The sequence below is a fragment of the Danio rerio genome, chromosome 22 (genome assembly GCF_049306965.1).
Source record: "Danio rerio strain Tuebingen ecotype United States chromosome 22, GRCz12tu, whole genome shotgun sequence".
Classification (NCBI taxonomy): Eukaryota; Metazoa; Chordata; class Actinopteri; order Cypriniformes; family Danionidae; genus Danio; species Danio rerio.
This window is the reverse complement of record NC_133197.1, coordinates 957,322-976,403: the sequence shown is the minus strand read 5'-3', so window position 1 is coordinate 976,403 and position 19,082 is coordinate 957,322. Positions and strand designations below refer to the sequence as shown.

The window sequence follows — 19,082 nt, the reverse complement described above, 5'->3', positions numbered from 1 at the left end:
ATATTTCTGTGTACTGTATATAGTTGTGTATATAAATGTAGATGCATATATTTCAGAAAATTTGGTTATACATAGATATAAAACATCTACATATTTTAATTGATATAGATATATATGCTAATATATTTGTTTTTCTAGATTTGTGTGTGTGTGTGCGTGTGTGTGTGTGTGTGTGTATAGTAAATACAAACTTTTATTTTTGAGGCGATTAATCACGATTAATCATTTGAGAGAGTGTGTGTGTGTATATATATATATATATATACATGTATGTGTGTGTGTGTGTGTGTGTGTGTGTGTGTGTGTGTTTATATATATATATAATACACTTATATATATATATATATATATACACTTTCCCAGAGACGGGTTGCGGCTGGAAGGGCATCCGCTGTGTAAAAACTTGCTGGATAAGTTGGCGGTTTATTCCGCTGTGGCGACCCCGGATTAATAAAGGGATTAAGCCGACAAGAAAATGAATGAATGAACACACACACACACACACACACACACACACACATATTTATGTAAAAATTTTAACTCTATGTATTTAAATATATAAAAATATATAGACAAACTTTATTTTGTATTTGTTTAATTGTGATTAATTGTTAAAAGCAATAATATAAATAAAAAATATATGTAAATTTGTAAATATAAAAGTATATACATGTTTTTGTGTGTGTTTGTGTGTTTGTGTGTGTGTGTGTGTGTGTGTGTGTGTGTGTGTGTGTGTGTGTGTATAAAAGTACATAAGTATACACGGCGCACATACAGCCTTAAATCTTTCTCTCATAGGGATACTTCGGAGACCCCTGGAACGTCTTTGATTTTGTGATTGTGGTCGGCAGTATTGTTGACGTAATACTCAGTGAAATTGACGTAAGTTTCACAAACTTCTTCATAAGTACAGTTAAAAATAGTGGGCTTTACCTGTTCTACTGTTCTCAGTGACTGTGGATGTGTGTATTTATTCCTCTTTTCTGTACTTTCTTCTTCTCCAGGCGGCTCTCGCGGCTCAGGGCGGACTCTACTGCCTCACCGGCTGCTCTGTAAATACACACAAACATTTATACTGTGAAAAATTCCTTGCTCTGTTAAGCATCATTTGGGAAATACTGAAAAAGAATAATTCTGACCAAAACTGTATTTTCTCTTTCCTTTCAGGAAGTGAATCCAATGCAGGCTATAGCAGTAAGTGGAGATTTAATAAAAGTTTTCACGATAATAAAAGCCTCTACACTGGTGTTTAAAGCACTGTGTCTGTTCTTCAGGACTCGGAGAACATGAGTGTTTCCATCACACTCTTCCGGCTCTTCCGCGTCATGCGTTTGGTGAAACTCCTCAACCGTTTTGAAGGCATTCGTAACCTGCTGTGGACCTTCATCAAATCATTCCAGGTTTAATGAACTGCTGCGTCTTTATGATTATATAATGAAGATGTCTTAAACTGTGCTGAGAGACTGATCGCCAACTTAACTTCATATATTTTAGCTCTTTACATAGTCGCTTCACCGAAATTAAGATTGATTAGGATTCGTTATAGAACTAAACTATATAGGAAGGAGGAAAAACTACATGATTACATATCTCAGGTCGGCAGTGACCCTGTACATTTTTAATAGAAAATTGATCTTATAAACTGATATTATTCATGTTTATTGATTATATGAATATACAGACGAATGCTAGGCAGGAAAATGTCTCATTTTAACGAAATGCGCATGATTGAAATGTGTTTTAAAAGTTGGTGTGTTTTTCAGGCTTTGCCATACGTGGCTCTCCTCATCGTTATGCTCTTCTTTATATACGCCGTCATTGGGATGCAGGTAAAATATGCACAATAGTTATGATTTATTTAACGTTACACTACATAATAACATGGCTGTCTTCTCCTGTCAGGTGTTTGGCAAAATTGCTTTACTAGATGGCACCATAATCAACCGTAACAACAACTTCCAGACATTTCCTCAAGCCGTTTTACTGCTGTTCCGGTATGAAGTGCGAACGATTTGCTGAATTCATTCATAAGAATGTTTGCAAAGACTGGAGATGCACCAATCAAGATGTATTATCAGAGTAATCTAAATATAATCCAAAAATAGTCAGATTACACTAACATAAAGGAATCTAAATTCGATCTAAAAGTAGTAAGATGAAGTAATCTAAATGTAATCCAATAGTCAGATTACGCTATCGTAAAAGTAATCTAAATGTAATCCAAAAGTAGTCTGATTACACAACCATAAAAGTAATCTAGATGTAATCCAAAAGAAGTCAGATTACGCTACCATAAAATAATCTCAATGTAATCCAATAGTCAGATTACAATATCTTAAAAGTAATCTAAATTAATGCAAAAGTAGTCCGATTACACTACCATGGAATTAATCTAACTGTAATTCAAAAGTAGTGAGATTACGCTACTGTAAAATTAAGCTAGGTGTAATCCAAAAGTAGTCAGATTACACTAACATAAAGGTAATCTAAATTCAATCCGAAGTAGTGAGATTATGCTACCATGAAGTAATCTAAATGTAATCCAATAGTCAGATCACGCTATCGTAAAAGTAATTTAAATGTAATCCAAAAGTAGTCTGATTACACAACCATAAAAGTAATCTAAATGTAACCCAAAAGTAGTCTGATTACACAACCATAAAAGTAATCTAAATGTAATCCAAAAGAAGTCAGATTACGCTACCATAAAATAATCTCAATGTAATCCAATAGTCAGATTACAACATCTTAAAAGTAATCTAAATTAATGCAAAAGTAGTCCGATTACAGTACGATGGAATTAATCTAACTGTAATCAAAAAGTAGTGAGATTACGCTACTGTAAAATTAAGCTAGGTGTAATCCAAAAGCAGTCAGATTACGGTATCATAAAAGTATTCTAAATGTAATCCAAAAGTTGTCAGATTACACTATCATAAAAGTAAACTAAGTGTAATCCAAAAGTTGTCTGATTACGCTATCATAAAATCTAAATGTAATCCAAAATTAGTCAGATTACGGTATCATAAAAGTAATCTAAATGTAATCCAAAAGTAGTCTTATTACAATATCATAAAAGTAATCTAAATGTAATCCAAAATTAGTCAGATTATGGTATCATAAAACTAATCTAAATGTAATCCAAAAGTAGTCAGATTATGGTATCATAAAAGTAATCTAAATGTAATCCAAAAGTAGTCTTATTACACTATCATAAAAGTAATCTAAATGTAATCCAAAAGTAGTCAGATTACACTAACATAAAAGTAATCTAAATGTAATCTAAAAGTTGTCAGATTACGCTACCATAGAAGTGCAAACGCTTTAATAAATTCGTAAATAAGAAAGTTTGTGAAGACGCACCGATCATGATGTATCATGGATCATTTTTTACACCAGCAAATTGGTTGATTCCAATAAATATCAGAATTTTTTGTATGTTTTTATAAATTGCTATTTTAATTTCAAAACGTAACTAAACACATTATGACATTTAGCTTTCTAAAATTCTGCTACATAACCTGTATGAAACAAAAACAGTAGACAGACTGAACATAGGTGCAAATTCAATGATTTCCAGTAGGTGGCGCCTTTAACAGTGTTCAGAAAGTGATTAAGTTATGACATCATTTCTCTACATCTTTATTGTTATAGCTGTGGTCTGATGATGTCTTTCATTGTTATGACAGCATTTATTGTAACAGTATTTTTATATTTAATCTTGAAAACATCACAAGATTCAAACCACAAGAGTAAAACTTTCTATAAAATCCAATGCAATGCAGTTTATATGCAAGTCTAGAAAAGAAATCAGCTGAATTTAGTAATTAAGAGAAAATAGCAGTTACTGAATGCGCATTTAGCACAATAAAGTACAATTCAGATTTCTTTTCCATCGATTGATGCATCTCTACACTTAAAAATAAAACTGGATCAACTTAAACATGTTACTTCAGCTTGTTACACCTAAAAGAAAGACATTTTTTCAACTTAATTTATTAATGAAAACTACATTCGAAAAAACTGAGTTCTATTAGGTTTAATTTGTTGACGTTTTCATTTTTTACAGTGCAGTAAATTCTGGTGTGTGTTAACAGGTGTGCCACAGGTGAAGGCTGGCATGAGATCATGTTGGGTTGTTTATACGGTCAGCGATGCGACCCAAAGTCAGAATATCTGCCCGGAGAAGAGTACACGTGTGGATCTGGATTCGCCATCCTCTACTTCATGAGCTTTTACATGCTCTGTGCTTTTCTAGTGAGTATCGCTTCATACATGCAAAGATGCTGGGTAATATTGTATTACGTGTAATCTGGATTACATAATGAAGTTCCAGAAATCAAGTAGTTGTAATCAGAGTAAATTATTTTTTACATCTAAATGTAGTCAGATTACACTAATATAATCTAAATGTAATCCAAAGGTAGACAGATTACACTACGATAAAAGTAATCTAAATGTAATCCAAAAGTAGTCAAATTACTCTATGATAAAGTAATCTAAATGTAATCCAAAAGTAATCAGATCACACTCCCATAAAAGTAATCTAAATGTAATCCAAAAGTAATCAGATCACACTCCCACAAAAGTAATCTAAGTGTAATCCAAAAGTAGTCAAATTACTCTATGATAAAGTAATCTAAATGTAATCCAAAAGTAATCAGATCACACTCCTATAAAAGTAATCTAAATGTAATCCAAAAGTAGCCACATTACACTACCATAAAAGTAATCTAAATGTAATCCAAAAGTATTCAAATTACTCAATGATAAAGTAATCTAAATGAAATTCAAAGGTTGTCAGATTATTTCATCATAAAAGTAATCTAAATGTAATCCAAATGTAGTCAGATAGTGCTACGATACAAGCAATGTAAATTTAACCCAAAAGTAGTCAAATAACTCTATGATAAAGTAAGCTAAATGTAATTCAAAGGTAGTCAGATTACGCTACCATAAACGTAATCTAAATTTATGCCAAAAGTAGTCTGATTACACTACCAAAAAGTAATCTCAATGTAATCCAAAAGTTGTCAATTATACTAAAGTAATCTAAATGTATTCCAAAAATAGTTAGATTACACTACAATAAAAGTAATGTAAAAATAATCCAAAAGTAGTCAGATTACACTATCATAAAAGTAATCTAAATGTAATCCAAAGATAGGTCAGATTACACTACCATAAAAGCAACCTAAATGTAATCCAAAAGTAGTGTGATTACAATACTATAAAAGTAATCTAAATGCAATCCAAAAGTTGTCAGATTACACTACCATAAAGTAATCTAAATGTATTCTAAAAATAGTCAAATTACACTACTCTAAAAGTAATCTAAATGTAATCCAAAAGTAGCTCAGAGCACATTAGCATAAATGTGTAATCTAACAAGTTTGATTAGTGGCTACTAATGTTTTTGTACACGAAAGTAATGTTGAATGCTGAATGCGCTCTCTTGCAGATCATAAACTTGTTTGTCGCTGTGATCATGGACAACTTCGACTATCTGACCCGCGATTGGTCGATTCTGGGTCCGCAACATTTAGACGAGTTTAAGAAGATCTGGGCTGAATACGACCCCGAGGCCACGTAAGATAAACTACACTACTGCAGACGGCTTTAAAATGCATAGAAAATGACAACCACAACACTTTTTACAATGTTATTCAATGAGGGGAACAATGTACTTTTATTTAAATAAATAGGGATTGATCATATATTTTAAAGGTGAAGAAAGGTGAAAGATTTTTGAAAGAATTTTGTGTTTCATATTTAGCTTGCATTATAATACCAAGAATGTGTTTTAAGAAAGCAAATATTGTCCATTTTGGTTTCAGGATGATTTATATGAAAACTTATTTCCACCATGGAAAAAAAAAATAACTATAAAGTCTGATTTGTGAGAGTGCTGGAAAAATACATATTACTTTGTTACATTTTAAAACCAATTTTCATATTATTATTTATGAAATGAAAAATATTCATAACAGATCTTTAAAAAGTGATAATTGCAAGATATACATGCATAAATCTGAAAAAAATTCTGTCAAAATTTTGTAAAAAAAAAAAAAAAAAAAAAGATTAATTAAGTACAGATTGCAAGAATGAAAAAAACTGAATTCCCAGAGTGAAATTGTGAGATTTATAGAGGAACTATTATATTATTATCACTTTTATAAGAGTTTAATGAGGGATCTCTCAATTGAAAGTCTCCATCACCTTGTTCATCATTTTATTCTGTGGCAGAAAGAAGCTCCGGCTGAGTGTAAATGAGTCTCACTCATGTGATGTTCTGCAGGGGCCGCATAAAACACCTGGACGTGGTGACGCTGCTGAGGAGAATACAGCCTCCGCTCGGATTCGGAAAATTCTGTCCTCATCGGGTCGCCTGCAAGGTCACACACACACACACACACACACACACACACACACACACACACACACACACACACACACTTATACATGAAAAATAACAGAGTACAGGTTGTTAAATCATTAAAAAGTAGTGATGTGTGTGCATTATTTTCTAATCATTCAATGGAGTGAATGCATTATTCTGGTTATACTCTGGTTCCCAATGCTAAACCTACTGCTGAGATGTTGTATGTTGAGAGTTTATTAGTCAGTTGTCCTCCTCTAACGTCTCCCGTGTAGCACTAGTGTCCTCCACTTCTCCTCCGTCTGTTGTGTTCTGATGTGATTTCTGACTGTCTCTGCTCTGAAATAACTCTAATCATTCAGCGGAGTGATATGGAGCTGTAATGCGCTGTAAACCTGCCGGAACTACTTTAGCTGTGCCTTTATCTGACAATAACCAAACACCAGAGAGTGATTCAGTGTTCAGTCCACCTATTTGTTTAAAATGAGCTGAAATAACACAATGCTTGAGGTTTTTTTTGGCACAACTTAATTATTTTACGAACAATCCACTTAAATTTGTAAAAACGAATAAGTTGAGTTGATTTCTTACATGGAACCCAGCATGTTTTTACCGTTTATGTATAGATAATAGTTGTATTGTGTAGTTCTGTATTGCACATCAGGGATCTGCTATGAATAGGGTGCTGAAATCACTTTTAAATAACGATTATTTTTTCCTCAGACTTTCACTTTGAATAGTGCGCTTTAATGGCGCCGTATAGGGGCAGTGCTGATCTCAAGTTTTTACTTAAAATATTGCTGAAACTAATTATTGCAAAAAAATTGCCTCGCCTGACAGCAAGAAGATCACTGGTTTGAGCCTCGGCTGAGTCAGTTGGCATTTCTGTGTGGAGTTAGCATGTTCTTCCCGTGTTAACATAGGGTTTCCCCCCCACAGTAACACATGCGCTATACTGAGAGTCCAAACACTGAAGAGCAAATTCATCGAGCTCTACAGATCATGAACCATGCAAACCAGAGGTGACAGCGGAGAGGGAAAAAAAACTTCACCGATAGGAGAGTGAAGAAAAAAAACCTTGAGAGAATCAGACTCAGTTCGACACGACCATTTTAATTTCTCCGCTGGCCAAAAGTCTAGTACAGAGCTTCAGTCTCAGCGGTGGAGGCTGGAAGCTGGACCTCAGTGAAGACTCATCTGTCCCTGGAGCGTCACTGGAATCCCCCATGACCACCAGAGCAGCAGCAGCTCAGGATACTGCCTGGTCCCGGATATGGACACCTTGGGATCATCACGTCGCTGGTCTTGGATCCAATCAGTGACTCCGCATAATCTGAGGGCCTCGGGATGAGTATCCCCAGGTGGAAATGGAGAATAAAGAGAATAATTAGCGTAGCTGCTGTTCATAGTGTATATAAAGAAGATGCAGAAGTCTGTGTGGAACCCGCTAGGTGATGCATTGAGTGTATGCTTTACTAAACAGATAGGTCTTTAATCTAGTGTTGAACTGAGAGAGCGTGTCTGAGCCTCAGATGTTATCAGGAAGGCTATTCCAGAGTGTAGGAGCCATAAAAGGAGAAGGCTCGACCTCCTTTACTTGACTTTGCTATACTAGGTGCTACCAGAAGCCCTGAGTTTTGAGATCTTAAGAGCGAGTTGGATTGTAGCGAGACAGAAGGTTGGTTAGATAAATAGGGGAGCTATATAAGCTAAAATAGCTACAGGGGATTGTCCGTAGTGTATGTGTGTGATTGAGTGTGTATGGGTGTTTTCCAGTGATGGGTTGCAGTTGGAAGGGCATCTGCTGCATAAAACATGCTGGATAAGTTGGTTCATTCTGCTGCGGTGACCCCAGATCAATAAAGGGACTAAGCTAAAGGAAAATTAATGAATGAATTACGCAGTGCAATGATGCTCAAAACCTGCCGGAACTACTTTATGTGTTTATCTTTATCTGAAAACAACGACTCGCCTTAGAACGCTCACCAGCCAATCAGAATCAAGCATTCATTAACCATAGTAGTGTGAAAATGTTTAACCGTTTAAGGGATTTTAATGTTGTGTTTGCAGAGACTGATTTCCATGAATATGCCCTTGAACAGCGACGGAACCGTAACGTTTAACGCCACACTCTTCGCTCTGGTCAGAACGGGACTGAAGATTAAAACTGAAGGTTTGAGGTCACATTTAATTATTTTAATTAAATTCACATTTAACTAATATATACTGTTAAAATTATGCTTGGTAACCTGTACAGTAATGTTTCTTCTGTTACATACCATCAGTTAACTACTTCATACATATTATTTATTGAGTTTGGCTGGTTTGTGTTAGCAAATACAATGTTATAATGTCAACAAATGCGGTGGCACGGTGGCTCAGTGGTTAGCACTGTGGCCTCACAGCAAGAAGGTCGCTGGACAGAGTCCCAGATGGGTCAGTTGGCGTTTCTGTGTGGAGTTTGCATGTTCTCCCCGTGTTGGCGTGGGTTTCTCCACAGTCCAAACACATGCGCTATTGGGGAATTGTGTGAATGTGAGTGTGTATGGGGGTTTCCCAGTACTGTGTTGCGGCTGGAAGGGCATCCGCTGCGTAAAACATATGTTCGCTGTGGCGAACCCTGATAAATAAGGGACTAAGCTGAAGGAAAATGAATGAATGAATATTACGAAGCATTTTTGGTTTCGGTTTTCCACCAAGTACATCCAGAATTTTTGGATTCAGAATCTTCACTTGAGTGCATTCCTAATTAGTTGTATGACTTTGAGAAAAAAATAATAAAAAAATCTACAAGTAGTTTTTTTTAGTTATCTTTACTTTAAGACATTTTTTAAGATGATTTTTAAGAGCTTTTCTAGAATACAAATTCTTCTGATTGATTCGTTCAGAAGAATCAACACTTCAAATGTCAACAAACGAGACCTTACAGTAAACTCTTCTTGATTTTTTTTATGATTTATGATTTAAATGAAGATTACTGATTCAACAAGCAAGGTATTTCTATTTAAAACCTTTTAGTATGTCATTTTGTTGTATTAATACATGGAATTTTCTTGATTTACGATAATTCGTCACAATTTTGATGTGTCTACCAAACAATAATCCCTGAATAGAGTCCATCGTCAAATGATTCTTGTTTTAAATATGACAGACAGTTTCTTTGCTATGTGAACTATTGCTGCACCAATTTACACTTTAATGGCTGCATATTAAAGCCTGATATTTCCATCCTTCAGGTAATTTCGAGCAGGCGAATGAAGAGCTGCGTGCAATTATTAAGAAGATCTGGAAACGCACCAGTATGAAACTGCTCGACCAGGTCATTCCAGCACTCGGAGGTGAGATCTGCCATAAATGAAGCTGAAATACAAAGGAAACGATAAAAAATAACCTCTAAATGAACCTGAGATACAAAGAAAACATTAATAGCATGCAATAGCATTAGCTTGATCAAACATGGCCTGAATCACAGATGACGAGGTGACAGTGGGCAAGTTCTACGCCACGTTTCTGATCCAGGACCACTTCCGGAAGTTCATGAAGAGACAGGAGGAATATTACGGATACCGACCGAGCAAGAAGAATAAAAACACCACAGAGATCCAGGTCAGATGTTAAATCATTGTAGAAAATAAATAATCTAACATTTTTTGGACCAATTTTACTATTTGTTTCAGTGCTCTGTATATAAAGGACTAGTCATAAGTAAAGAATATTTGACTTTAAACCACTGAGTTATTAAAACACATCAGAAGTGCATTATTTTCTGATAATCCAGCAGCCTGCAGTGCATTATTCTGGTTATACTCCGGTTCCCAATGTTAAATCCACTGTTGAGATGTTGTCAATAACCAAACACCTCAGAGTGCTCATCAGCCAATCAGAATGAAGCTCTTGCAGCTTTAAAATTGTGTTTTTTAATATTATAATATTATTATATTTAGTCATTGGGCCCTGACCTGTGTTTCTCCAGGCGGGTCTGAGGAGCATCGAGGAGGAGGCGGCTCCTGAACTCCAGAGAGCCATTTCTGGAGACCTCCTTAATGACGAGGAGATGGACAGAGCGATGGAGGAGTCCGGAGAGGAGAGCATCTATAGGGTGGGTGCAGATCAGAGATGATGGAGTGATGGAGAAAAGCAGAGTCATCTCATTTCTCTCTCTGTTCTCCTCTTTAACAGCGTGCTGGAGGTCTGTTTGGAAACCATGTGGATCCGTTCAGCATGGAGAGAGGAACCGGGGCAGCACAGGTAGGCGTGGGCCGGTATAAGATTCTGACAGTATGATAACCTTGAATAAAATATCAGGGTATTGCAATTACTGCTCTAAAACTATATAAAGTAGCTATAAAAAAAACAAGCATATACCGTTGGAACGGTATAACAGAAAATTTCAGTCATTTTAAAACCTTGACTTTTCCAAACCGCGGTGAAACCGGTTATCCCATGCCTACTCACAGGTGACCAGCCAGAGACCCCTACAGCTCGCAGATAGCAGAGCGGACAGGACGGAGACCACATACGCCAGTTACCATGCCAACAACAACAACACCAATAACAACAACAGACGCAGACACAGGTGAAAATAACAAAACACCAAAAACACTGATACCAACAACACCAACACAAACAACACCACTACCAACAAACACAAACAACAACACTGATACCAACAACACTGATACTAACAACACCAACACAAACAACACCACTACCAACAAACACAAACAACAACACTGATACCAACAACACTGATACCAACAACACTGATACCAACAACACCAACACAAACAACACCACTACCAACAAACACAAACAACAACACTGATACCAACAACACCAACACAAACAACACCACTACCAACAAACACAAACAACAACACTGATACCAACAACACCAACACAAACAACACCACTACCAACAAACACAAACAACAACACTGATACCAACAACACTGATACCAACAACACCAACACAAACAACACCACTAACAACAAACACAAACAACAACACTGATACCAACAACACTGATACCAACAACATCAACACAAACAACACCACTACCAACAAACACAAACAACAACAACACTGATACCAACAACACCAACATAAACAACACCACTACCAACAAACACAAACAACAACAACACTGATACCAACAACACCAACATAAACAACACCACTACCAACAAACACAAACAACAACAACACTGATACCAACAACACCAACAAACACAAACAACAACACTGACATCAACACCACCACTATCAACAAACACAAACAACAACACTGATACCAACAACACCACTATCAACAAACACAAACAACAACACTGATACCAACAACACCACTATCAACAAACACAAACAACAACACTGATACCAACAACACCACTATCAACAAACACAAACAACAACACTGATACCAACAACACCAACAAACACAAACAACAACACTGATACCAACAACACCAACACAAACAACACCACTATCAACAAACACAAACAACAACACTGATACCAACAACACCACTATCAACAAACACAAACAACAACACTGATACCAACAACACCAACAAACACGAACAACAACACTGATATCAACACCACCACTATCAACAAACACAAACAACAACACTGATACCAACAACACTGATACTAACAACACCAACACAAACAACACCACTACCAACAAACACAAACAACAACACTGATACCAACAACACTGATACTAACAACACCAACACAAACAACACCACTACTAACAAACACAAACAACAACACTGATACCAACAACACTGATACTAACAACACCAACACAAACAACACCACTATCAACAAACACAAACAACAACACTGATACCAACAACACTGATACTAACAACACCAACACAAACAACACCACTACCAACAAACACAAACAACAACACTGATACCAACAACACCAACACAAACAACACCACTACCAACAAACACAAACAACAACACTGATACCAACAACACCAACACAAACAACACCACTACCAACAAACACAAACAACAACACTGATACCAACAACACTGATACCAACAACATCAACACAAACAACACCACTACCAACAAACACAAACAACAACAACACTGATACCAACAACACCAACAAACACAAACAACAACACTGACATCAACACCACCACTATCAACAAACACAAACAACAACACTGATACCAACAACACCAACACAAACAACACCACTACCAACAAACACAAACAACAACACTGATACCAACAACACCACTATCAACAAACACAAACAACAACACTGATACCAACAACACCACTATCAACAAACACAAACAACAACACTGATAGCAACAACACCAACACAAACAACACCACTACCAACAAACACAAACAACAACACTGATACCAACACCACCACTATCAACAAACACAAACAACAACACTGACACCAACAACACCAGCAAACACAAACAACAACACTGATACCAACAACACCAACACAAACAACACCACTATCAACAAACACAAACAACAACACTGATACCAACAACACCAACAACACTAATACCAACAACACCAACACTAACAAACACGAACAACAACACTGATACCAACAACACCAACACAAACAACACCACTATCAACAAACACAAACAACAACACTGATACCAACAACACTGATACCAACAACATCAACACAAACAACACCACTACCAACAAACACAAACAACAACAACACTGATACCAACAACACCAACATAAACAACACCACTACCAACAAACACAAACAACAACAACACTGATACCAACAACACCAACATAAACAACACCACTACCAACAAACACAAACAACAACAACACTGATACCAACAACACCAACAAACACAAACAACAACACTGACATCAACACCACCACTATCAACAAACACAAACAACAACACTGATACCAACAACACCACTATCAACAAACACAAACAACAACACTGATACCAACAACACCACTATCAACAAACACAAACAACAACACTGATACCAACAACACCACTATCAACAAACACAAACAACAACACTGATACCAACAACACCAACAAACACAAACAACAACACTGATACCAACAACACCAACACAAACAACACCACTATCAACAAACACAAACAACAACACTGATACCAACAACACCACTATCAACAAACACAAACAACAACACTGATACCAACAACACCAACAAACACGAACAACAACACTGATATCAACACCACCACTATCAACAAACACAAACAACAACACTGATACCAACAACACTGATACTAACAACACCAACACAAACAACACCACTACCAACAAACACAAACAACAACACTGATACCAACAACACTGATACTAACAACACCAACACAAACAACACCACTACCAACAAACACAAACAACAACACTGATACCAACAACACTGATACTAACAACACCAACACAAACAACACCACTATCAACAAACACAAACAACAACACTGATACCAACAACACTGATACTAACAACACCAACACAAACAACACCACTACCAACAAACACAAACAACAACACTGATACCAACAACACCAACACAAACAACACCACTACCAACAAACACAAACAACAACACTGATACCAACAACACTGATACTAACAACACCAACACAAACAACACCACTATCAACAAACACAAACAACAACACTGATACCAACAACACTGATACTAACAACACCAACACAAACAACACCACTACCAACAAACACAAACAACAACACTGATACCAACAACACCAACACAAACAACACCACTACCAACAAACACAAACAACAACACTGATACCAACAACACCAACACAAACAACACCACTACCAACAAACACAAACAACAACACTGATACCAACAACACCAACAAACACAAACACCACCACCACCAACAAACACAAACAACAACACTGATACCAACAACATCAACACAAACAACACCACTACCAACAAACACAAACAACAACAACACTGATACCAACAACACCAACAAACACAAACAACAACACTGACATCAACACCACCACTATCAACAAACACAAACAACAACACTGATACCAACAACACCAACACAAACAACACCACTACCAACAAACACAAACAACAACACTGATACCAACAACACTGATACCAACAACATCAACACAAACAACACCACTACCAACAAACACAAACAACAACAACACTGATACCAACAACACCAACAAACACAAACAACAACACTGACATCAACACCACCACTATCAACAAACACAAACAACAACACTGATACCAACAACACCAACACAAACAACACCACTACCAACAAACACAAACAACAACACTGATACCAACAACACCACTATCAACAAACACAAACAACAACACTGATACCAACAACACCACTATCAACAAACACAAACAACAACACTGATAGCAACAACACCAACAAACACAAACAACAACACTGATACCAACAACACCAACACAAACAACACCACTATCAACAAACACAAACAACAACACTGATACCAACACCACCACTATCAACAAACACAAACAACAACACTGACACCAACAACACCAGCAAACACAAACAACAACACTGATACCAACAACACCAACACAAACAACACCACTATCAACAAACACAAACAACAACACTGATACCAACAACACCAACAACACTAATACCAACAACACCAACACTAACAAACACGAACAACAACACTGATACCAACAACACCAACACAAACAACACCACTATCAACAAACACAAACAACAACACTGATACCAACAACACCAACACAAACAACACCACCACCAACAAACAACAACACTGATACCAACAACACAATTACAAACAACATCACTACCAACAAACACAAACAACAACACTGCTACCAACAAAACAATTACAAACAGCACCACTACCAAAAAACACCAACAACACTGATTTCAACAACACAATTACAAACAACACCAACACAAACAACACCACTACCAACAAACACAAACAACAACACTGATTTCAACAACACAATTACAAACAACACCAACACAAACAACACCACTACCAACAAACACAAACAACAACACTGATATCGACAACACAATTAAATACACCAACACAAACAACAACACTGATACCAACAACACCAACAACACCACTACCAACAAACACAAAACAACAACACTGATATATAAACCACATTGTTTCTGCAATTGAATTCAATTTTTGCTTGTTTCTGTGTCCATCAGTTGTCAAAGTTATTCAATTTAAATTAACAAATTACTTTTTATTTAATTCTTTCAACTATCACAATAACAAATGGTAGGCATTTTAAGAAAATAAACAACATCAAACACAATAACTGAATTATAACAAGTGAGAATTTTTTTTTTTAATTTTGTGGTAACAACTGCTAATCTATCTGTACAGTAGATGTGAACCACATTTCCCAGCATGCATCAGTGCATCCCGACTGCATAGTCCAGCGAGCGCAGCCGAGTTCCTCATCCAACAGGTGAGAAAAACCTTCATGGATGTCAGAATTATAAACCCGTCTTCATCCTTCACACATTCACCAGGGGTCTGATTTCAATTCAATTCAATTCAATTCAGCTTTATTTGTATAGCGCTTTTACAATGTAGATTGTGTCAAAGCAGCTTCACATAAATGGTCATAGTAACTGGAACAGTGTGGTTCAGGTTTTAGTGTTTAAGTTCAGTTCAGTTCAGTTTAGCTCTGTTCAGTGTGATTTAATCATTACTGAGAGTTCAAACACTGAAGAGCAAATTCAACGATGCGTAGCTCTACCAATCCTGAACCATGCGAGGCAGTGGCGACAGCGGAGAGGGAAAAAAAACTTCACCTGATGGGAGTGAAGAAAAAAAACCTTGAGAGAACCAGACTCAGTTGGGCACGACCATTTTAATTTCTCCGCTGGCCAAAAGTCTTGTGCAGAACTTCATTCGCCGTGGTTTATGCTGTTTATGATTTATGTTTATGATTTATAAAATGCATAGAAACCTTCCTAAAAGTGAACACACAACAGAATAAACTGTAATGTATTTACTGATGATTATAGCTCATGATTTAAAGTGCTTCAATGAAGTTTATATTTAGGTTAAATATGTTTACTTACAGCAGCGCACATTTTCTTGTCAAGTAACTTTTGCGTGGGAAGTGGTGTACCAACACAATCTCACAGCAATTCGTAACTTTTTCATTTAGTGGCTAATTCGTACGAATTCGTACGATCTAATTCGTACATTTTAGTACGATTTGCTCATCCCCCAATGACGGTTGGGTTTAGGGGTGGGGTAAGGTGCCACGCCTCCTTTTTAAAATCGTACAATTTATTACGACTGAACTCGTACGAATTCGTACGAATTAGCCACTAAACTGCCAAAACGTAAAATACTTACGTTTTCTTGTGAGATCAGGCTGGGCGTACACACATTTACACCCCTTGTTTGTGTGTGTACGACACGTTTATAAATGAGACCGCTGGTTTGGTTCCTCAGGTTCTGACCTCTGGAGGTCTGGAGAGTCTGGCCAGTGACTGGCGCTTTGTGTCCGTGACAAAGTCTGAGATGGCAGCGGCCCTTCATCTGGATCTGCAAGAGCTGGAGAGAAAATCAGCAGCCATACTCAATCAACATAAAGGACAATGTGTGCTCAGAAAGAAGAAGATGGAGACCTCTCATTCAGACATTACACACTGCCATGTCTAACCTTCATCAAAGACATGTTAGCTGTGTTTCCATCCAAAAATGTGAATTAGATTCATGCACAAAACTGGAATATGGCATGAAACATTAGCGAATAGAGCTGCGCCTCAGAAGACTAAGACCAAACAAAATGAACAAGGTGAATGTGGTGGCTTCCAGAGGCGTGAGATGGGAACGCAGACAGTTCTGGAGGGAATAATAATAGAAGAAGAATACTGAAGCACTGTGATGACGGACAGACGGAGGACTGAGGCCTTTACTATCAGCACAACAACATTTCACATCTGACACAATGCAAAACCTCACACACACATTTAAATCTGCAGACCAACATTAATGACACACTATTCCATAATGCACATAAAATAGGTGGATGGAAACGCAGCTAACAACATAACTGTGAGGACTGTTTTATAAGCCAAAAGTATTTAAAAATATCAGAATACAGATTTCTAGATAACAACACTAATCTAATTACTAGGGCCAGACGGATTCTGCTGACGTTTTCTGCAAAAAATTTTGGTAAAAATCTGCGGATTTCTGCGGAATTATTTTGGGAGTATCGTAACTAAAACTTTAATATGTGAAAAAAAAAACCTTTTTAACTTTTATTCAATATTTAAAATGCAAATCCAATTAGATCCACTTTATTTATTAAAAAAAGCAAGTTTGACATAATATATCTAGTAAAGGACAGAAAATATTACTGCACTGAAAAAAGTGTTGCATGCAGAACTGTTGCAAACAATTTATTTGTGTTGAATTTAAACAAACAAATTAAGTGTAATAATGTTCAACTTAATTTGTTTGTTTAAATTTAGCCCAAATAAATTGTTTACAACCACTTAACGTAAAAAATAGAATAAATCCAAGGAATCGTCTTTGAAAAAACATTTTCAGTGTTCAAACTGCATTGTACAAAAATCAGATGAACATTTTCACATTAGTCAATAATATTACTGAAATTAATTTAAAAACTGAATAAATTTAGATTTACACACATTTACTCAAGTAAATAAACAGAATTAATGATGGGCTAAAAATCTGCAGAATTCTGTGTGCGCAGATTCCGGGTGGGCCTACTAATTACTAAATTGCTAAAATTAACACTCAGTTTCCAATATATCAAGGTTTTTTTTTTTTGCTTAAATTGTATATTTTTATCTCTGTACAATGCAAATGTGAACCTCATAGTTTAACAGTCTGTCACTAAATGTATCTGGCTAAAAAAGTGGCTTTAAAGTGATTATTGTTGCTTTAAAGCACTGTGATATACAGTCGAATGCAAATACATCAGCCCTCCTGTGGACTTTCGATTATTTTCCAAATTTTCCCAAGTGCTGAGATGTTTTCAACACATTTTTAAACATAATCATTTTAGCTTATTTCGAATAACTAATTTCCTTTGTTTTTTTTCGATGACAGTACATAAAATATTTTGCAAGATACTACTTCTAAAATTTCCGTCACTTGGGAAATATTTGAAAAATAATTGCAATTTCACAGGAATCCTAATAATAACCATCTAATAACAGCATATGGCAATTGGGAACTCAATTAAACACTCCATAAACAAATACTCCATGTGTAAACTATATAATGTCTTTTTTAAATGTGCTAACGCTAAATAACAAATCAGTGATTTTATTTTAGTTCGATTTTTTTAAATAATACAAATGTGTTACCAAACTTTATATTTCTCCACATACTCTGTATTGTTTTATGGACAACTTACCTGTTCTTCATCATGTTTGTCAAAGTATTTACTTGTAATTAAAAATTTAATTATTAAAAATCTTATCAGTCAAGCAAAAGTCTAGCACTAGCACAAACATTTATCCATGTTTGTTGGCAACTTTAATCTAAACTTGTCAACTTTGACTCGTTTAAACCGCTGTGGTAAATCATCCCTCAGAGAGATCTTCCCGCCAT

At 36.1% G+C, this 19,082-nt stretch overlaps 1 protein-coding gene across 2 annotated transcripts in view; it reads left to right on the top strand.

Moving 5' to 3' along the window:
- The window catches only part of cacna1sa (calcium channel, voltage-dependent, L type, alpha 1S subunit, a), a 58,011-nt gene extending 39,057 nt beyond the window's left edge, over positions 1–18,954 (top strand). Inside the window, exons 28-44 of one of the 2 annotated variants that reach the window (XM_005168275.6) lie at positions 799–882; positions 1,005–1,052; positions 1,168–1,194; positions 1,275–1,400; positions 1,764–1,829; positions 1,903–1,994; positions 4,098–4,257; positions 5,462–5,589; positions 6,299–6,395; positions 8,450–8,552; positions 9,616–9,717; positions 9,852–9,985; positions 10,353–10,478; positions 10,559–10,627; positions 10,837–10,955; positions 15,855–15,939; positions 16,944–18,954. In XM_005168275.6, coding sequence (XP_005168332.1) covers positions 799–882; positions 1,005–1,052; positions 1,168–1,194; positions 1,275–1,400; positions 1,764–1,829; positions 1,903–1,994; positions 4,098–4,257; positions 5,462–5,589; positions 6,299–6,395; positions 8,450–8,552; positions 9,616–9,717; positions 9,852–9,985; positions 10,353–10,478; positions 10,559–10,627; positions 10,837–10,955; positions 15,855–15,939; positions 16,944–17,153 — 1,776 coding nt within the window. In that variant the 3' untranslated portion in view covers positions 17,154–18,954. 2 annotated transcript variants of the gene reach the window in all.
- The last annotated feature ends 128 nt before the right edge of the window (positions 18,955–19,082 follow it).